This window comes from Oryctolagus cuniculus, chromosome 2, assembly GCF_051225735.1.
Source record: "Oryctolagus cuniculus isolate XC-2025 breed Fujian yellow rabbit chromosome 2, ASM5122573v1, whole genome shotgun sequence".
Taxonomy (NCBI): Eukaryota; Metazoa; Chordata; class Mammalia; order Lagomorpha; family Leporidae; genus Oryctolagus; species Oryctolagus cuniculus.
The window spans coordinates 57613888-57636843 of NC_142868.1; the positions used below are offsets into that span (position 1 = coordinate 57613888).

At 37.7% G+C, this 22956-nt stretch overlaps 1 protein-coding gene across 1 annotated transcript; it reads left to right on the top strand.

Moving 5' to 3' along the window:
* Positions 1 to 688: 688 nt before the first annotated feature.
* Positions 689 to 11306, top strand: LOC100349728 (disintegrin and metalloproteinase domain-containing protein 29). Its single transcript, XM_008249943.5, has 2 exons — positions 689 to 2869; positions 11154 to 11306. The coding sequence occupies exons 1-2, from the start codon at positions 689 to 691 to the stop codon at positions 11304 to 11306; spliced, it is 2334 nt and encodes a 777-aa protein (XP_008248165.3).
* The last annotated feature ends 11650 nt before the right edge of the window (positions 11307 to 22956 follow it).

A 22956-nucleotide genomic window follows, 5' to 3' on the forward strand; every position in this document is an offset into this window, starting at 1 on the left:
AATGAAAAGTAAATTAAAACATATTTTGTCATAAGGATGTATATAGTAAGTACTATAAAATGAAAAATAACATGAATTTGGCTTATTAAAAATGTCTTTGTATTACCAATGTATTACCAATAATGCTATTGTATGAAGTTGGAAAGAAACGCTATTGATATTTAACATCAATTTAATACGTAAAAATTGTAGCTCTCAGCAACACAAGATATATAAACAGATTGCACGTCACAGTCTTTAAATCATTTGTTGTGGAAATGTTCACAAATATTCATATATATATTTACAGAAAATTAAAATTAACTCATTTTCTGCCATCCACATTCAGTGTCCATCTATCTGTGGCCAATTTTATCTTTATCCTCTTCCTGAATCATTATTCCAAATTAATATTTACAAGAAAATTCCAAGCAGTTTCTTGAATCATCCTTTATAAAAAGCACTAGTCATTTTTATACCATACCTTTTTCTATTACCTAATTGTGCACTCTCATAATCACCACCCTCCATATGTTGCTTTTTATTTTACTTATAGGGCTGCATCTCTGATGATTCAACATTGCCACAAGACAAATCCTTAAAGATGAACACTGCACACTGACCAATTCAGAAGAAGGAGGTAGACTTCCTGTGGTACCCATTCCTGACTTCTGCTCTGGACCAATGTTTTTATAGCTATAGCTTTATAATGACTTTGAATGAAGCCCTCTTTTACATGAGGTTCCTACTCCTGCTAAACTGGCTTGGGGTGATTCTGTCCTTTTCTGGACACACCCAGGCGGAGCAGCCCCCAAATCACAACCTCCCAGAGGTGGTCATTCCTTTCAAAGTAACTGGCAGTACCAGAGGCAAAAAGTCTCTAGGCAGGCTCTCCTATAGCCTGCGCTTTGGGGGCCAAAGATATATTGTCCACATGAAGGTTAAGAAGTTTTTGCTGTCCAAACACCTCTCAGTGTTCACCTATACAGACCAGGGTGCTCTCTTAGAGGACCAGCCTTTTGTGCACAAGGACTGCTATTATCACGGTTTTGTGGAGGGGGATCCAGAATCCCTGGTTGCTCTCAGTACCTGCTTTGGAGGCTTTAAAGGAATGTTATACATAAACAACATGGCTTATGAAATTATGCCCATAGCATTTTCTACCACATTTGAACATCTGGTATATAAGATGGAAAGTGAGGAAACACAATCCCGTACAATGAGATCTGGCATTATACCAGATGAAATAATAGGTCAAGATATTGATCATTCCACTCTGGAGCAAAGTGCTTATGTGGGCTGGTGGGTCCACTTTAGGATAGTTGAAATTGTATTGGTGATCGATAATTCTCTATACACTCATTATGAAAGGAATGACTCAAAGTTGCTGGATGATCTATATGTTGTTTCCAATGTAGCAGATTCCATTTATGATGTATTTGGCATTAAGTTGATGCTGTTTTCTATGGAGATCTGGAGTAACGAGAATATGATTGAAGTTGATGATGTAAGAAATTCTGTTAACACTTTTTGTAATTGGAAACATCTAAATATATATTACCGGAAAAAACACGATTTTGCAATGCTTTTCATAAACAAAAATTTAAGAGGATTAAGTGGTCTAGGTTTAGTTGGAGGAATATGTGTACCATATAAGAGTTGTGGAGTTGTTACTTTCTTTGAAAGAAGCTTGTCACATTGTGCAATTGCAATGGCTCACCACATAGGTCACAGTTTCGGCATGACCCATGATAATTATGCAACATGTGTATGTGGGAAGCCTAAATGTATAATGCATTTTGATAACCCACCAACACCTAAATTTAGCAATTGCAGTTATACTCAATTTTGGTATTACACTGCAGAAAGGACAACGTGCTTGCTGGAACATGAATATACAACAGATATCTTTAACTGGACACGTTGTGGGAATGGTGCTATTGAAGAACAAGAGCAATGTGACTGTGGAACTTTACAGCGTTGTGCAAAGGATCCCTGTTGCATGCCAAATTGTACTTTAACTCAAGGGTCTAGTTGTGCTTCTGGACTTTGTTGCAAAAACTGCCAGTTCTTACCATTAGGGTCTGTGTGTCGAAAGGAGACCAATCTATGTGATCTTCCAGAGTGGTGTAATGGAACGTCTCATAAGTGCCCAGATGATGTGTATGTGGAAGATGGAATTCCCTGTAATGTCACATCGTATTGCTATGAAAAAAGATGTAGTGACCGCACTTTACAGTGTAAGAGTATTTTTGGAGAGGAGGCAAAAAATGCAAATCTGACATGTTACAAAGAAGTGAACATCAAAGGAAACCGTTTTGGACACTGTGGTATCAAGGGTGTTACATATAAAAAATGCAATACTTCAGATGTTTTGTGTGGAAGAATTCAGTGTGAGAATGTGCCAGAAATTCCACAGTTGAGTGATCATACTACTGTGCATTGGACTCACTTCAATGAAGTAACCTGCTGGAGTACTGACTATCATTATGGAATGAATACACCTGATATTGGTGAAGTGAAGGATGGCACAGAGTGTGGTCCAGAGCATCTCTGTGTCCACAGGCAGTGTGTCCACATATCCATCCTGGATAGTAATTGCTCACCTGCATTCTGTAATGAGAGGGGCATCTGCAACAATAAACATCACTGCCATTGCAACTATTTGTGGGATCCACCCAACTGCCTGATAAAAGGATATGGAGGTAGTATTGACAGTGGTCCACCCCCAAGAAGAAAGAAAGAGAAGAAGTTTTGTTATCTGTGCTTAATTTTGGTTGTTCTTTTGATTATTTTCTTATGTTGCCTTTGTTGTCTTTGTATGAAAAGGAACAAAGGAAAAAAAGGAAAGAAAAAACCTGAGAGTGCCCCTGTAACACCAAAAGCATCAGTAAAAACTCCAACTGGAAGCATAAAGCCTTAGCATTAAAAAGATTAATTCCTAGTGTGATTCTACTTAATCTTCCTTATTTTAAATAATTTAAAGGTATTGTCTGGAAGTTTGCTTCCTTATATTTCTTAGAAAAACTTAGGACACATCGGTGGTGTACCTGGTTTATAGCGCTGCCTCTTCGAGAACTTTACGTTATGGGGAACCAAATTTCTGCTGTACCAGCTGTCTCCCTATAGGGTTCTGTAGCAAGGATAATGAACAAGAAATTAGAAATCCAAGCAACATTCTCTTCCTATGTATGTCAGTGCTTCCTGAAGATTTTATATTGGATATGATTCATAATTTTAATCCACCTTCTCTTTTTTCCTCAATTCACTGCAGACCAACTTCAGTGTCAGTCCCAGAGATACCAGCATAGCTGTCTGGTCCAATCCATTTTGAATTCTGAGCTCCAGATCTTTGAGTTCTTTACCCATACTCCAAATTTCCAGTGCCTGCTTAGTAATCCCTACATTGGAGTTCTGAATCTCAGATCCAGGGTGTCAGTTCTATAGTCTTCTAACTTCAATGAACTACAACTTCCTTCATTTTTTCTTAGTACCATGTAAACCACTTTTTCAGTAGGGCCTTCTGACTTAATAACAAGCTAGTAGTCTAATGGCTCAATTAACTAGTTCTGTTTTCAATAGTGTTACCCAATTCCTTATATTTGGTTCTATGCCAAAAAAAAAAAAAATCACTGATGTGTTTTCTTTTTTCTGACTCAACTCTATTATAATATTAATTTTGGATTAATGGACAAAGCAAGAGTGAGGAGCCACACTTATTCATTTATTTTTAGGTTTTTTTTTTTTTTTTTTCCTTTCCAGTGCCTTTCACAAACTTTGGGAAATTACTTAAACCTTTGACCAGTTGACTTCACAATGAGGTGTGATGATAATATTAGGTCATCTGGGTTCCTTTTGTTATAAAATGAGATAAAGAAGGTAGATGTTATAATTTTAGGTAACTATAGTAAGAGTGAGAAGGCAAGTGATATTTCTTTTAAAAAAGCTATATAATCCCATATTTTTTAAAGATTTATTTATTTGAAAGTCAGAGTTATGCAGAGATAGGAGAGTCGGAGAAGGAGAGATCTTCCATCCACCAGTTCACTCCCCGATTGGTCTCAACGGCCAGAGCTGAGCCGATCCGAAGTTAGGAGTCAGGTGCTTCCTCCAGGTGGGTGCAGGGGCCCAAGGAATTGAGCCTTTCCCAGGCCATAGCAGAGAGCTGGATTAGAAGTGGAGCAACCACGGTGGCCATTGGAGGGTGAACCAATGGCAAAGGAAGACCTTTCTCTCTGTCTCTCTCTCTCACTGTCCACTCTGCCTGTCAAAAAAAAAAGAAGAAGAAGAAGAAGTGGAGCAGCCAAATGTCGAACCGGCTCCCATAGGGGATGCTGGCATGCCAGGCAGCAGCTTTACCTGCTACGCCACCAGCACCAGCCCTGCCATATTTAATAATATATATTGTTTATATTTATTATTTATATTTATTTATATTATTTATATTTATTTATATTTAATAATATATATTGTTTATGCACCAGAGACTTATGGAAGTAATTAACACAAAATTTTGGAATAAATAAAACATTTGTGAATGGTCAGCAATGCTCCCCCCAGAACACTTGAACATTCTGAACGTAAATTAAGAATCAAGCATGGGGGTAGCACTGTGCGTAGTAGGCTAAGCCTCCACCTGTGGTGGCAGTATCCTATATGGTGCCAGTTTTTGCCCCACTTCTGATCCAGCTCCTCGTTGTGGCCTGAGAAAGCAGTAGAGGATGACCCAAGTCTTCCGAGCCTGTACCCACGTGGGAGACCTGAAAGAAGCTCCTGGCCCCTGACTTCAGAATGGCCCACCTCTGGCCATTGCAGCCATTGGGGAGTGAACCAGTGGATGGAGGACCTTTCTCTCTGTTTCTCCCTTTTCTGCTCTGTCTGTAACTCTACCTCTCAAATAAATAAAAAATCTTTTTTTAAAAATCAAACATAGCCAATCCAGTTAGAGTATTTGCATAAAAAGAAACATGAGAATTATGTCATGTCATTAGTTTCCCATATGGCACATTTGCTAATTTTGGGTTATTTGTGGGATGTTAAGGAGAAAGGGTAGAGCTTCTTAAGGCAGAAATATCTGTAATTCTTTTGTACTTAAAAAGTGAAGATAATGTGGCAGGGGATTTCCTATGGGGGGGCCATTGTAATCCATAAACTGTACTTTGGAAATTTATATTTATTAAATAAAAGGTAAAAAATAAAAAAAATACTTTTTAAAAAAAATTTGCCTGGTTTTTGAAGAGCTTGTAATATATGCTATAGCACTGCTGTCTGAAACTGTGAGCATCAAAACTGTTACTCATTGCCTTTCAAAGGTGAGAAAATAGAGAAACGAGGATTTCAATAGAAATTACCTAATGTTTCTGAGTCTTAATGAAACTACACTATTTTCTTACCTAATTCAATCCCAGTTTTGTTGAAGTTTTTATACACTCAGTATATATTTCCAAATAGAACATAAATTTTCCTCAAATACAAGTTATTCCTCTTTGAGATTTCAACATTATATATAACTTATAGCATGTAATAAAAAAGCCACACAAAGCAATAAATTATGGCCAGTGATAAAGAGAAAACAGCAAGCGCAGAGATGTAAAACAGAAGTTAACAGTTACCTAAAAAATGATTGAAAGTAGAAAAAATAATAATAAAAAAAAGTCCCACTCTAATTAACATGCCACCCATGTGAGTGACCAGGATGAAATTCCTGGTTCTTGGCTTTGTCCTGGCCCAGTGCTGGCTGTTGTAGCTGTCTGGGGAGTGAACCAGGTGATGAAAGATTCATTCTCTTTCTCTCTCTCTGCTCTCAACCCCTCTGTAACTTTGACTTTCAAAGTGAATAATTAAATCTTTAAAAATAAGAAAAACAAAAAGAACAAGGAGGCCCAAACTATGCTTTTTACAGAAAAATCATTGCTAATAGGTCAGCACTCAAATATTAACGTTACTGCTTCAGGCAGGTAACAAGAACATGCCAGTGGGAAAAAAGAACATAAGGCAGAATAAATATTTGTGTGCAAACTTCAAGATCATCTCTATAATTCAGTATTTTTAAATGAAAGCTTGAAATCTGAAATGCCCTGAAGTCAGAATCTTCCTGAGTGTGAACATGATCCATAAATGGAAAATTCCACATTTGATCTCACGTGGTAGATCACATTCAAAACACAGGAACATAAGTTTATTCAGCCTTATCAAGGGAAAAGCATCCTTGCAGTACCCTTCTTTTGTGATACATCTTTTCCATAGGTGGCTCGATTCCACCTCACAGGCACAGCCACAGAGGGTAACATAATGTCAAATGGAGACCAATCACATCAACAGCAGGTTCCTAAGATGGCCCGCATGGAATCAAACCTACTTGAATTACTGCCATTTGTTGTTCTTTGCTTAATCTCTGCTATTTTGAGTAAAGTTACTGTTTAAAATATCTAAAAATGGCATAAAGGGATTCCTGTGCATAAGAATATAAGAAAAAGAAGCATTCATACTAATATGTGGCATAGAAAGTCAAGCTTCTGAAAAAACTGTAAACCAGTTTCCTTATTTATTTGAGAGGCAGAGATATAGAAAAACAGATGGAAGCAGAGAAAAAGACAGAGTTCTCAGTCTACTGGGTAATTTCTCAAATATTCCCCACCATCAGGTCTGGACCTGGTGGAAGCCAGGAGCTTGAAACTGAAACTCTGTATCCTCTGTGGATGAGAGGGAGTCAACCACTTGAACCATCACAGGTTCCTCCAATGATTCATATTGGCAGGAAGCTGTAATTGGGAGCAGAGCAGGGACCCAAACCCAGATTCTCCACATAGATGCATGTCTTCCTAGTGGATTTGTTGTGGGGAAGCTAGTTCCAGATTCTTGTCTACATTACAAGAGGGAATTCGACGTTGAGACACTGATATAGGCCAAATTTATTTACACGCAAAGAGAAAGTACACACTCAAGAAGGAGGTGCAGACATGCTCAAGAAACAGCTGCACTCAAAGTGTGAGTCCATCTCTGTATGATCTGGAGGCATGGAGCCTGGTTTCTGGGGTGGAACTTAACAATATTCACAGGGCATGGCATTTTTGATGAGGCATGAGTACTGCTCACTTTTCATTACCCATTTTTGGAAATTTCAGAAATGTCATGACATCAGAGGCATGATGAGAGTGGGAGTGTCCTTCAATAGAATCTTGTTATAATGGCCTTGTAATTTGTCGATGGTGATTTCAGGACACAATTGACAGCTATCTTGCTTACTCTTAGCTAGGACCAGTTGTAAGTATCAAAGCCATGGATGCTGTGGTTTCCTGCTGCACATATAGCATGGGGATTGGCACAGCACATATAGTGCTGAGACGTAAGTGATACTCCAGGGAAGAGTGGAGCATCTTCCTCACTGGCTATCTTCCTGCTCGCATTGTTTCCTCAGCTATTTTAATCCCTTAATCTTTATGAGACATTGAGAGAGAAAGGTCCATCTTTGGTAACTTCATACTTTTTCAGGGCTCATCCTTGCATAGGTAGGGATCAAATATTCCTTAAAATTCCTTACAAACTGGTCTATAGTTTCCACTGGTGGAGTAGATCTTTACTATCAGGCTTTGGTAATGGCTAGACTCCCTGACTGTCAATTTTTTCATGAAACCATTGAATTCCAGAAGAGACACATTTGACAGTTTGGATGAGTATACAGGGCCATAAAGGAAGTGTACTTTTTGCTGCTACCCAGATGGTGGAAGCTGAGAGACTTCCTTTACCCATATCACAGAACCAACTGGATTGATCTTAAATTCTTTCGACATTTGTTCCACAAGCTTACAGTTCTTAATATAAGTTAAGGTTAAGCAGGTCTTACTAATCATTGTGTATACTCCACCCTATTCTGCCAGTAGGTAATCTAGGAGTAATCAGTTTTCCAATATCACTTTCTATATGGAATCTAAAGAATATTGCCAGCAATATGGGTTTTTCAGTTTTAATTTGTGTATCAGGTCTACTAGAGGAGACCAACTCTATAATCTCTTTTTAAAAATATTTATTCATTAATTTGAAAAGCAGAGTAACACGGAGCGAGGGAGGGAAAGAGTGAGTGTGAGAGAGAAACAGAGAGAGAGAGAGATAGAAAGAGATTCAACTCATTGGTTCACTCCCCAATATGGTCACAACCACCAGTGCTGGAAAACAGGATGAAGCCAAGAACCAGGAACTTCATCCAGGTAGCCCACATGGATGGCATTGTCCCAAATAGTTGGACCATATTCTGCTACTTTTCCCAGGCATTAGCAAGGAGCTGAATCAGATGTGGAGCAATCAGGACACAAACCAGCACCCATTTGGGATGCCAGCATCACAAACAGCAGCTCTACAATGCCAGTCCCTATACTCTTCACAAGAATTAACTAGCTTTTCAGTATCTTCAGATGGCAGAGGAGTAGCTGGATTTAGAATCTCACATGCATTGAGACTCTGCTCTAGTGAGTCTAATAAAAGGGCCTGGTATTTAGGCATCCTTCTATTAACCACTGGTATCCTTCAATCTCCAGAATCTCATTTGCTTAGTGTGGAGTTTGAATTTCTAGAGACTGACCTAAAATCAATTTTGTTGCTTCCTATGTCAAAAGCTTGACAGCAGCAGTTGTTTTAAAGTCAGTTGTTTTAAAAAGTAGGACACTAGTTGCAAAAGTAGGCAAAATATTTGGGTGAGTATTCCCAGGCGTATTCCTTGCCTTTCAGCTATAAAATGAATTGTCTAAATTAGAGATTCCCATAACAGGGGCCCATTATCTGCAAATATTTAATCTTTTGAAAGATCGTATGCTGTTTTTCTATACAAGTAGCTCAGTATCTGGACATATTAAGGTCTCATCTGGGTGTTTTTCATAACCTGGAATCCAGATCCTGCAAAAGCCTGCTATCCCCAGAAATACCTGTAGATATTTCTCTATGACATTCCTAATATGCAGTGTGACTTCTTTTCATTTAAATGAGAGAGAATGCTTTCCTGGGATCAGGACATATCCTGTGCAAACTACTTCCTTTTAGAGATCTGGACTTTTGTAGAAGAAACTTTATATTCTCATTCCACAAAAAATTTAATATCTGAATGGTGTTTACATCTAACTCTTCCTTAAAGGGACTACATAGATGGATACCACATGCATTTTCTAACATAGCACCAGTTTTTGAGCTCTCCACATTCCTTGTCAAGGGTATTCACAAACAAATGAGGGCTATCCCTAAAGATTTGGTGAAGAACTGTCAAGGTGTAATCTTGATCAGTCCATTGGCATGTGAACAGATAATGGGATTCTGGGTATAGATATTTATAGAAGAAAACATCTTTAAGATCTAGGACTATGAACCAAGTGGTGCCTTCAGGCATCTTGGGTAGGACAGCATAAGGATTTATGATGCTAAGATCCTGAACTAGCTGATGTTTACCATTTGACTTTAAAGCTGGCAGATACTGCAAGAGTTGACATGGAACCAGGATTCTATGCTTGAGAAATGCATCAATAAAAGGTTGGAGTACACCCTTGGCTTCTGATTTTAAGAAGTATTGACATTAAAGAAAGACCATTTTGTCCTTTAGGAGGATTGTGATGGAGGTTGCATGTATACATTCTCTGGGTATGCTCTAATCCCAAATCTGAGAATCAGATGCATTCTAGGTTTCAAAGGGAAATCATGCAAATTAGGTTTTGTATCAGTGCTCATTAGCATAATAATAAATTATTTAGAATTAGGGAAATTAACTTAAGAGTAGTGCCAATGGAGGATAGCAAATCACAGATGAGTAAAAGAGTTAAACATTCCAGAACCACCAAAAGATGTTGGGAGACAAAGATATTTTTCAACTGACAAACAAAAAGCAAATTAAATTGTCTAGAGCAGGATTTGGTTATCAATTCACAGCACTTTGAGGACTGAGGTCATACATAGGAATTCAGAATAGATTATGTGACTTTTGCGTCAAACAGAAACTTAATACTCCTGTTTATATCATTTAGGATCACCAAGGGGTTCCAATAACGCAATTGTCATATGGGTTGTGGGAACCACCAATTTTCCATGAGTAGTCAGTCCTGAAATAAAGATATGAGGGAACTGGGAGTCATTCTTTCACTACAGAACTTAGGCCAATACCATTTCCAGTACCCTTCTTATTTATAGCAGGTGCAGGGTTAAGAGGTAATTTCAGGTGCATTCCCTGCACCAATATCCTGACTTCCCATGCCTGAAGAATTTGCTCTTGAGCTATTTACCCATTTTGGAAACCCTATGTGTTGGTCATGAGGTTGTAGGACGCTGATTACAACAACTGTTATGTTTCCCATGTTGGATTCTTTTCAGCCTTATTTCCTCTTCAGTACTATTAGACATCCAAAATACTATATCTAACATCTGATTCATGAGAGTTTGAGGTCTTATGGTTAGTTTTGGAGTTTTCTCTGAATATGCGGGGTCAGCTGTTTAAATGGGCATTGACTATCCTTCCAGGATGCTGGGTTCTGCATTAATATACCTCTCCCAGGCCTCTACCAGTCATCCCTGGAATAAGGCTGGGTTCTCTTCCTTATACGTTGTTACCTCACTGGATTTGTCATGACTTATGGGGTTGATAATATTTTTTTTATTCCAGCCACTAGACAGGTAACAATTTGGTCTCAGCACCCTAAATCTTTATGGCCTTTCTGATAGTACAATTAGATATTTGTGAGAACTTTGTGGCTCCCAGAGCATATTGGTTAAAAGTTGAGCTACCAGAGAGATAGCATGGTCTTAGACTTCAGTCTATATTGCTTATTTTTCCTCTGGAGTTCAACATGTGGATGGGACACTCCAGATCAAGTCAAAAGCCAGAGTTAGGGCTCGAGATTTTTTAGTAACTTTGGTAAGATACTCTGAAAACCTTCCTAGTGTTTTTTTTTTTTTTTAAAGAAAACTTTAAGTCAGTCATGCAGAAAGGGACGTGTACTCTAATTGTCCTAGCATCTGTTAGCCAGCTATCTCAGAGGACAAAGCTTACTTGCAGTTGGATGGTAGTAGTCCTCACTGTGAGTGATTCCAACCAGCCTCTCCTCTAGTAGAGGGGGACAGCTGAAGCCCATGAACTAGTAGAAGGTAAAAGAATCAGAGTCTAAAGGACAGATGAAAGACCAAGCATTACTTGTGAATTGATCCAGTGCAGGGACAAGGTGGTCAAAAAATGTGAGACCTGTATGGTGAAGAATCACTCAATAGTGAGTTATCTATCATACCTATCTATTGTTCCTCCATATCTTGTGTCTTTAGGTGTGTCTGTTGTTGGCAAAAAAGAACTTATAGCTTCTTCTTAGGGTCAGGTTTTGAAAGAGTGCCATGAAGGCCTGAATGTAAGGAATGCATTACCATTTTTACTATCTCTTAAAGAAAGGTCAAGTTGTGAGAGAACATTAAATATGAGGGTCCTAGGGTGACTAGATTTGTTCATTCTTTAACTTATAATGTGGCCAGACATTACTACAAAAGGAAATACACATTTTCTTTTTTAGGACATCTAGAATAAGGCTTTTCCAACTTTTAAGTATGCAGCTCTGTGGGGAAATCCATGAGGTTGTATGGGAAGTTACTCATGGTTGAAAAAGCATCTTTTGCCCACACATCTGCAGCAATTCCTGTGAGTTTTGGTGAAGAGAGCAGTTATATGTTTGATTATAAGAGATTTTAGTCCTCAGATTTAATATTTCAGCAAGGTGTTGCCCTGCTTGACACTTCTGGTCCAGAGAGTAATTGGCCATTGTGATCAATGAGGTAATCCTGAAAGCTTAACAATTTAAGGGAGACTAGAAGGCCTTTCTTTCAAATGATACAGATGATCTTTTACAGAGCATTCTACAGGACATTCATCAGTCATGTCCCAGGACCACATACAGACCTCTCATTCTGGACATCTTAATGATTGATGTCTACATTGTAACATACAGTGAAGCAAACAGAACTCTAAAGTAAAACAGGGATGTGAGGAGTGTGTATGTGTTGGGGACAGAAATGTGAGGGTGGCCTCATGCCACAGACCCAGCAAAGGTTTTGCAGAGCAAAAAGATGAAAATTTACTTTACATGTGTAATCAGATGCTTACTGCATGTGTACTAAACACCTCATTGATAAGGGCAAAATAACCCACTCATCATGAAGGAGCAAAAACGCTGGAGTTTTAGAAGGAATAAGCAAAAGAAAGCCTAGGCAATGTAGGAAGTCAGTAGTCAGATGGCAATAAAAACAAGGATACCTGAAGGGCATTGCTTAGGAAAAAGTTCCAGCCACATCTTCACAAAGTATCCAAGATTTACAATCTTCAGGGGTTGGCCTTTGGTCTCCCACCTCCAACAGTCACTGAAGGAAGCAGAAATTGTTGGGATAAGAGATTTTAGTCTAGTGGACTGGAACAGGATGAAAAAGGAGAGATAGGCAGAATAAAAGCAAGAGCCCCAAACACAAAGGGTTTCAATTAGGAGAAAAGCTCACCAGCCAATGTCTGGGTGGGCTTCTAACTCCCCTTTCAGGCTCCCAGCTGGCTCACCGCCTACATCGACAGGGTCCAGGCTCTTGTCTCTGATGTAAGAAAGAATTAAAGTGTAAGGCATTGGTAAAGAACAACAGAGAAACAAGACTCAATTGCCTGCAGAGAGAAAGTACATAGGAATGAGTGTAGGCAGGTGCAAGAAAGAGTAGTAATAAACAGGATTTGAGTCCATCCCTTTATATGATCTGAAGACTGATGGGAAGTATCTGGGGCAGGACTTAAATGAATGTATGAAGGGTGCAAACTTTGTGTTTGAGTGTGAGTACTGTCCAATTCCTAGCTTTCTTTTGTAAGTCTCAAAATCTCAAGATATCAGGTGCATGAAGAAATTGGGATTGGTTATAGTAACTTTATTGGAATACCCTTATAACTGTGAAAGTCAGCACTGGCACACAGAAGCAGCCACATTGGTTGCTTCTACCCAGCACCAGTTCTAAGCAGTGTTTTGTGAATGAAGTTTGTAGCAGCCAAAGAAGTTAAGGGACTAAAAGTGACTTCACAACAATTGTAACTCAAGTCTACACCCTATTATTAGTTTGCACATGATAATATGTATCATTATTGTTTATTATATTTTTGATTACTTTTCACTGATCTGTTTTTATTTCATTTGAAAAGCAAAGAAACAGCGAGATAGGGAGACAAACATAGAGAGATCTTTTATCTGCTGGCTCATTCCCCAAATGCCTATGATAGCCAGGGCCGGGTCAGGGAGAAACCAGGAGTCCAGAGCTCGGCAGTTACACAAGAGCTTCCACAGCTGCTACCTACTTAGGTAAAAAATGTTTCCTATCCTCTCTCAGCCAGTTGACAGGTGTCATCATCAGTGGCTTGGGCTGCGGCCATCTAATCTCACCTTACTTTCCAAAGACGACACTTTCCCTGGCTCTGGGCTGCTGGGGTCATGTGTTGCGTCAGTGCACATTGCTATGTACCTGTGCCTTCTACACATATCCATGGTATCTTCTCCTTCCACAGAATCTCCACTGCAGCTTTCCCTCCAACTCTCCTCTGAGAATGCACTCTCTCCATATTTTCACTATTTTCTCATAGCCTACAGCAGTCTGCCCTTTCCTCATTCCAACATCTTGGAATACCCCAGAAATGTTCTTAAATGCATGACTTCATTGTGTGTAAAAATGTTTTCCTCTCTGGCTCAGGTCCCCTCTCTGTAATATGTGAGAACGCCATTTCTATTTAAATAAGTTTGGAGTCCAAACACATATATGTGAATTAGTAACTGAAATTTTAGTAAATAATAGAACCATTCTCACCAATTTATTGGTTAACAAAGACAACATTCTATGCAATAACTAATACAGCTTATTATGCTTAGATAAAAACATTTTTAAATAATTATGAAAAAACAATGCTACTCCATTATGTAACATTGATTAAATTATTCCTTTAGAAGGAGTCTTCAAATTAGGGACAGCAAATAAAGAAAATTTAGAGATCCAAATTTATAGTAACAATACATATGAATACCCTCCTGTGATTTGCCCTAATCTGATTCCGAGATATTGAAATACTAGAGTCATTCAATTAAGTCACATTGAAATGCTCATGGTCAAATTTATTTCATTAGGACCTAGTGTTATGAAGCCTTTAGGAAAATGAAAAAAAAACCAATTAGGGAACTACTGCAGAGCTGTACCTACTAAGATTGAAAGTCTAACGGAAAGAAATCAAAGTATATCAAACATTCCCAGATAAAAGCTCCTGCAATTTCACAGTTGACTTCTCAAAGTGAGATGAGTCATAATAAAGTAATCTAAGAATTACTTCAGGCAGTCCAAGTGACTTGGTTATCTGGCAAGAGTTAATATAGATATTAAATTTCCTCCTAGGTGGTCTGCAATTTTTCATTAATCTTTCATGTCTTTTAAATCCTTATTTATTTGTTTACTTATTTATTTGAGAGCCAGATAGAGAGACAGGGTTCCCATCCACTGGTTCCCACCTGAGTGACAGAAGCTCCAAGCACACAAGTCATCACCTGCTGCTTCCCACAGTCTGCATTGGCAGGAAACTGGAATCAGGAGATGGAGTCAGGAACCAAATCCAGTGGCTGCAATAAGAAAGGTGGACACCATAACCAGGATCTTGATGGCCAAATGCTTGCCCCCAGATGCTGATTGGAAGCTAATATGGGAACTTATCATAAATGACTTTAGTTGTCCTTGGCCATACATCTGTATGTAGTTATTGACTACTAGATTTTACAGAAAATGTTGTACTATGGAGCTAGATCTGCCTTCTGGACCTTACAGAACTTGAAGTGTTCACTTTAATTAAGGCTGAATGGTGAAAAAATAATCTAGAAACAGGGGAAGAACAACATAAACAAAAATAGCAAAGTTGAAGTGAGCATGTAGTGTATAGGGAGCCACTAGCATAGGGATGAAGAAGCATGTCCTATTAATTCACATTGAAGATGATTCAGAAATAGAGTTGTATTGAGGTGGTGGATTCAGACTAGAATGGAATGCAGGAATCAGTTGTTATGATCCTTAGAACTGAGTGATACATATTGCTAAGCAGGTAAATCTAAAACTTAGGAAATTGAAAAAAAAGAGGGGAAATGTTTATGTTTCCTTTTGTCATAGTAAGTCTCAAAAACATGCTTACAAAAATGTACAAACTATCTAGAAGTGGAAATCACTAATTCTCCTGCTGGAAGTCATTTAAGAATGTCGACTGTAAATATTTATGTATTCCTGCAGACCAGAACAGACACAAAAACCAGAAATTGTTCTCAAGTAGTCAGATTCTGTTTTAAATACAGCCATTAATATGCTCATCTTTTGTATTTTATTGTTGAATGTCCACTAAATAGAATTTTCAAGATTGTGCCTCACAGAATTAAGCAAAGAATTGTAATGAAAGAAAGTTTGAAAATACTTTCAAGTGTTTCAAGGCGCTTTAAGAAGTAGAAGAATTAATAAAATAAAGGAAGTCTCTCAGTGTATTTTAAGTCTGCATTATTAAAAACACGGATTCATATTGACATCACTCCACACTGTCTAAGACAATGTGATGCTCCTTCAATATTGCAGTATCTAGAGTCCCTAAATGAATGCAGTGCATACAAAGTAAGTCTGGCTTTCATATTCTTGGAGTCTGCTCTCTTCTTATTACATTTTCTCAATGAGTTAAGAAATAAATTCTGACAAAAATCCATTTAGAGGGTCTGAAAATAGGAAGTATCCAAGCCATGGGGCTACACACTGTTCAGAGTCAGATTCTAATAAAATCATCAAATTTAAGGAGTTGTCCCTGAAAACTGTGACTAGAAACATGATTACTATTGTTGTTCATGAAAAGAGGATTCTAGAAACCCTAGATATATGATCACATAATGTCCATAAATAATATGTCTTCCTGTCAAAAATACACGGGAGATAAACATTTTTATATAGAAATATTTCTTGGCCGGCGCCGCGGCTCACTAGGCTAATCCTCTGCCTAGCGGCACCAGCACACCAGGTTCTAGTCTGGGTTGGGGCGCCGGATTCTGTCCCGGTTGCCCCTCTTCCAGGCCAGCTCTCTGCTGTGGCCAGGGAGTGCAGTGGAGGATGGCCCAGGTGCTTGGGCCCTGCACCCCATGGGAGACCAGGAAAAGCACCTGGCTCCTGGCTCCTGCCATCGGATCAGCGCGGTGCGCCGGCCGCAGCGCACCGGCCGCGGCGGCCATTGGAGGGTGAACCAACGGCAAAAGGAAGACCTTCCTCTCTCTCTCTCTCTCACTGTCCACTCTGCCTGTCAAAAAAATAAAAATAAAAAAAAGAAAAAAAAGAAAACATATAGATCAGATTTTAGAGAGAAAATTTCTTAATTTATAGCAGATCTTAATTTATAGCAGATCAATAATTTCTCATGTTGTTTAAGATCTCATTTCACTACTGGGAAATCATGTTGATGAATTTTTCAGATTCTTATTGGTTATCTGTGTATGCTCATTAATGAGATATGCATTAAAGTATTTTGGTATATTCCAATGGGATTTCTTGTTTTATTGATGGCCACTTTTGAGAGTTCTTTATATATCATAGCCACAATTTCTTTATCTGATATGTGATTTCAAAATCTTTTCCCAGTAAGAAATTTGCCTTTTATCCTTTTAACTGAATTTTTTGAAGTAAAAAATTTTAACTTTTTTGATTCATAATTATCAACTTTAATTATTATTACTTTATTGTTATGTTAAAAATTATTTTCCTAGTCCTAAATGCCACAAATTTCTCCCTTTTTTGTTCTAAAAGTTTAATAGTATTGGAATTAATATTTATGTTTTCCAGCAACTACAAAGTAGTTTTGTTTAAGATTGATGTTTATTAACTTATGGCATGTGGGGAGCAACTGGGAGCAACTCGGACTAGACTAAGTTACTGGAATTAAGACTTATTCTATGCATCTGCTCTCCCACAATATGGCGCTGGGAGAGGAGGAAACAGCTTCTACACAGCTGCCTCCAGTTCAACCAATAAACTGTAGGACCTGCTCCTGATTGGAGGAGAGCAGCGTACTCGGCATGTGGGTAGCAGAGTTGGGATTGGTGGAAGAGGACTATAAAGGAGGAGAGAGACAACATGCACCAGGAACATCTAAGGGGAACATCTATCCAAATAACACCTGTGCAGCCCCCAAGAGAGCCGGCCGGCGGTGTGCCGCTCCCCCCGCGGAAGTGGGGAAAGTGGCTAGGGGGAACCGCCCTTCCATGGAGGTGGAAGGGTCGGTAGCCAACCCGGGAAGAACCAGCAGCAAACCCGGGAAGGGCCAAGCAGACAAAAGAACAGCGCAGGGTCCTGTGTCGTTCCTCCACGAAGAGGGGGAGCGACAATGGCATTTAATTGTTCTAGCACTATTTGTTGAAGATATCTATTCCTCCTATACTGAATTGCTTTTGCTACTTTGTCATAATTTAATTAAAATATTTATGTGACTATTTTTTCAAGTTCTATGATGTGGTTTTATAGTCTATGATTTTATACCTATATTTCTACACAGTAACTTGATTACTGCAACTATAAATCAAGATTTAACACAAATAAGAACTAATCTTCTGCTATATTTTATAAAATAGCTTTTGCCTTCTACCTTTCCATAGAAATTTTTGAATAAGCTTGTTAATATCTACAAAATGTTTGCATTTGTATGATGGCTACTACAGTTTATATTCATTTAATTAATTTGTGCTTTTTTCTTTTTCATTTTTAAAAATTCTATCTTATTTTAACAGTAGTTTATATTTAAAAATTTTTATTAAAATGTAATACTTTTATATTTTTAAAGGATGAAGTACAATATTTCAACACACACACACAGCATACAAAACAAGTCAAGCAAGTAGTCTTTCATTTATTTATCTTTTAATTTGGAGCCTATTCAATTCCTCTCATCTGGATCTATATGCAATATATAATACATGATTGTGAAGTATTGTCACCCCATCATGCTATGGAAAACTGGAATGTGTAATTTCTAGTTGTGTTACAGTACCCTTCTTGTAATCTCTATCTCCCCCTCTAGTATTCCTTTTTGTTAGTCATAGCTGTTTTAATTTCAGATCCACTACTTCTAAAAGTTCCACATAGAAGACAGAACACATGTATTTGTTTTCCTACATTTTATTTCACTTAACATAATTATCCCTAATAAAACTATATATCAATTTATGGCTAATAGATGTGTTCAATATGTTGAGCCTTCCATTTCATGAACATTTTACATCTCTGCATATACTTAAGACATTGATTTCTTTCACCAGAATTTTGTATTTTTAACCTGCATGCTGAGAACATATTTAGTTATGTTTGCACTTACAAATGTGCTTGTATTTCATTTTCTACAGAACAGTTCATAATGTTATATTTTAATTCTAATTCTCTATGTGGTTAGAATACAAAAATGTGATTCATTTTGTGTACTAATACTTTTATCCTATCACTTGCACTCTATATGTTTTATTGTATTGTCATATAACTGGAGCTTTTATATGTAAGTTAATTTGACATCTGCAAACATGGCACAGTTTCATTTTTCCATTCTGATTTGTATGTATTTTAATTTTTTCACTGCCTTATTCAGCACAACACTCAAGGTGCTAGAGTGAATATCTCTCCTTTTTCCTAATGTTTAATGGAAAATACATTTTTTTCCCATAATTAGTGTGCTGTTACCTATAGGGTGTGTGTGTTTGTGTGAGAGAGTGCATGTATGCATGTTATCTTTAAGAAGTTTAGGAACGTTCCACCTATTTTTTATTTGTTGAAAGTTGCTATCATAAATGGATACTGAATTTTGTGTAATAAGTTTTCTGAACCAATTGATATAATAAAAATTTTGTTCTTTCACTTGTTTATATGGTAGACTACACAGATTGACCTCTATATTTTGATCTAATTTTTCATTGCTGGGATAATTTTCATCTGGATGTGGCTATAATCCCTTTTACATTCCATTGTATTTGATTTCCTAATTCTTGTGTCTTAATTCACAAGTGCAGTTTAGTTATTTTCTATATCTGGCCAACTATTGGTACTTATTTTCTCTTCTATCATTTTTGTCAATATTAAAAGATTTTTTCATTTTAAAATTTTTTGTTGATGAATCAGCTTTTATTTGTTAGCCATTAACTTTATTGTTTTCCTACTCCAATTCAATTTATTTATTCTTCTCTAACTATTATTTCCTTCCATTGGATTGCTTGACTTTATTTGGCCTTTTTTCTAGTTTTCTTTTATAAAAATTTAGACTATTGCTATGTTTCTCATTTTGATAAACATATTTAGTGATGTCAATGATCACTGGACACTACTACTTTTTAGAAAAATGATTGTGATTTATTTTCATCTACTTGAAATGCAGATGAGGGAAAGAAGGGAGGAAAGGAGAGAGGAAGGGGGCAGGGGGGGAGAGAGAGAGAGAGAGAGAGAGACTGACTCCATCAGTTCATTTCCCAAATGCCCACAACTGCCAAGGACTGGGGTTGAGGCTGGAGTGGAGAGCCAGAAATACAATCCAGGTTTCCCACACAGGTTAGAGGAACTCAATGATTTGGACCATCAATGCTGTCTCCCAGGGTCTGCAACAGCATGAAGCTGGAGTAGGGAGCTAGAAATGGAAATTAAACCCAGATAATCCAACATGGGTCAGGTGTCTTAAATATTAGGCCAAAAGTCCACTCCAGACTTTTTCTATTTCTATAATAAAAGGACACCATTGGAATGGTGATAAGGATTGTATTGAGTCTCTAGATACTTTGGATAAGAGTAACATTATAATAGTAATTTGTATTACAATTAATGAACATAGAATTCCTTTTCATCTATTTATGTTCTTTATTTTCTTTCATAGTTAAAGCTTCCAGTATAAGCATTTTTAACTTCTTAGTGAAAATGATAAAAATTTAATATTTTTTGGTGTGATTTAAACTCTGATTGTTTTCTTTATTAACTTTTTTGGTATTTTATGGTAGAATATGGAAACATAACTAATTTTTGTATTCTTCAGATCTATTGAAATCATTTTTATCCTAAACAGTTTTTTAAATGCAGTCTTTTGAAGCTTCCATATGTAATATATCATTTTCAAATAGACATAACTTTTTCCTTTCTGATTTGGATGCCTTTTATTTCTTTTTCTTGCCTAATTGCTTTGTCTGAATCTCTCAGTACTATAAGTAGAACTGGAAAAAATGACAATGGTTGGCATGAGCATGGTCTCACAGTTGAGAAGGCCACTACTTGGGACAAATGTGCTGATTCGAGTACTGGCTTCTCTGCCCACCATGCAGCATCCTGCTAATGCATGTTGAGAGGCAGCTGATGGTGGTTCAAGTGCTGGGACTCCTGCCATTTAAGTGTTTGACCAAGCCCAAGATGTTGAGAGCATTTGGGGAGTGAACCAGCTAATGGAAGATCTCTCGCTCTCTCTCTTCCTCTCTCTCTCTCTGCCTTTCAAATTGATGCAAATAAAGTAACTTTTAAAAAATGATCATTTTTGTTTTCTGGCTTTTACCACGGGGTATGATGATATCTGTGGATTTTCACGCAGGGCCTGCATCATGTTCAGGCAGGTCCCTTCTTAATTTGTTCAGAGACTTTTATCCAGAAAAGCTATTGAATTGTATGAAATGCTTTTTCTATGTCTATTGAGATGTTTATGTGTGTTTTATACTTTATTCTGTTGATGTGATATATCACATTAATTGATTTTGATGTGCTAAACCTTCCTTGTCCTTTTAATCACACCATGAACCAGATCTTTCTCCTCACAAATTAGTGTGGATGGTCTACCACTGAGGGCTTGATCTTCAACTTTGTCTCATCCTTTGTTAAAATGAGCCATACATTTTTAAACTTCTGATTTCTTTGTGGGACTCTCTCCATAAACTGTTTATATTTGAAATCTATCTGTCTATAGCTTTTTTCATAATATGTATTTTTCTTGAGTTTTTTTGAATATCTTTGTAGATTAATAGCATTGTTTATACACAGTGGAATCCAATGTTATATCTTTTCTCCCTGATTTTGTTTTTGTTTTCTTGTAGAAAGCAAAGAATATCTTAGGTGATTATTTAATTGATTCATCCTAAAAACTTCATGATTTATTAGGCAGCAAACCATAAATTCCTGAAAATAATAAAATTGTGAAAGCCAATGCTTTATGTACTTGAATATGTCCCTAATTATGTGTGCCATGCATTTGATAATAAAGTTCTTTCTCTCACATTGCTTCTGCTATACTGGGATCTCATAATCCTTATCATTGTCATTGATATTAGACATCCAGTTTTATGGAAGAATCTTATAAAAAAATCCAAGTGTACAAAAATACTTTGAGATGATGGAGACAGACTCACAATGAGTTTTTCTTAATGCCCTAAATTAGAAAGTGTCTCCTGGGCCCACATCTGAGAAAAATTATCATATGATAGATCTATCCTATTATTTTCATCAATCTTTAAGATATTTTGGTAAAGAAGTTCCAGCATACATATTTCATTTCTTTAGACCAGGCTTCAAGGAATCATTCTGCTGCTAAAAGATAAACTTAGGCAAATTAAAAATTTGAAGGGTTTATTTGAGCAGACAGTCATTCATGATTCACATAGCATCAGACTGCAAGCAGTTTAGGGGAGGATGCTTTGAAGGAGAAATTTTTCTGGTGTTGTTCATTTTAGGGGAAGACATAGAGCCAGAATAAGAAAGCATAGCTCACACTGTACTTAATTCTTATTCTGTTATCAAGCTGATGCTACATGGATAAGTTCTGAGGATAATAAGCATCACTTTATGAATCACTTCATTTGAGGACATTCCATGGAGCCACAGTTGGGGAGGCTTTATTTTGACAAAGAGTAAACTATTTTCTTCTAGATGGTAGAATGCCTGGGAACTAGTGTTAATTTAAGACATTCTAGGCCGGCGCCATGGCTCACTAGGCTAATCCTCTGCCTTGCGGCGCCCGCACACCGGGTTCTAGTCCCGGTCGGGGCGCCAGATTCTGTCCCGGTTGCCACTCTTCCAGGCCAGCTCTCTGCTGTGGCCAGGGAGTGCAGTGGAGGATGGCCCAAGTACTTGGGCCCAGCACCCCATGGGAGACCAGGATAAGTACCTGGCTCCTGCCATCGGATCAGCGCAGTGCGCCAGCCCCAGCGCGCTGGCGGCGGCGGCCATTGGAGGGTGAACCAATGGCAAAAGGAAGACCTTTCTTTCTGTCTCTCTCTCACTGTCCACTCAGCCTGTCAAAAAAAAAAAAAAAAAAAGACATTCTGACTCCAGCCCACGTTCCTTTCCTGTGTATCCATATTCCACTTATCCTTCACTGTTACTTGGGAGAGGGACCAGACAAAAGTGGCAAGAGGCCCTCTTTACACCTCTGCCATCCTTAAGTGGGAGGATAGCCACTGTTCCAGACTGTGGAAAGTGAAGTGTTCCTCTAAATGTGCAGAAGGGGTCTTTTGGTCTTCAATAGTTCCAAAAGCTCTCAGCACATACTTTATTTATAGGTTCAATCATGTAAGGACTCCTATACTGCTTCATTGCTGAAATTATTTTAGTCCCTAATATTTTTCCACTACCTTCAGTTTGTCCAAATTAACCAAAGGGGAAAGTTTAAGTTATATGTGATATTAACTCACAAGATAATGTTGCAGTGTCTTTTTTTTTTCAGACAAGTAGAGCATAAAAGCCATAAAGCCCTCCTATATATCCTTTAGAACCATTTGGAGTAAAAAAAAATACATATCCTGTGGTGCCAATAAAGAAAGCCTCGCACAAAGATTAATTAGTGATTCTTTTTATTATAGGCACAATCTCAGGGCATACAAAGTGAGTGAATAGGAAAGTGAGGCAGGAAATGATGCCCCATTAGATGGAGAAGACAGGTTATTATACTGTCTACTGTTTTCAGAATGA

Coding starts and splice junctions, on each gene's coding strand:
- LOC100349728 (XM_008249943.5), top strand. CDS start 689: ATGACTTTGAATGAAGCCCTCTTTTACATGAGGTTCCTACTCCTGCTA. Junction 2,870..11,153: donor CTGTAACACCAAAAGCATCA/GTAAAAACTCCA, acceptor GAATTGATCCAG/TGCAGGGACAAGGTGGTCAA.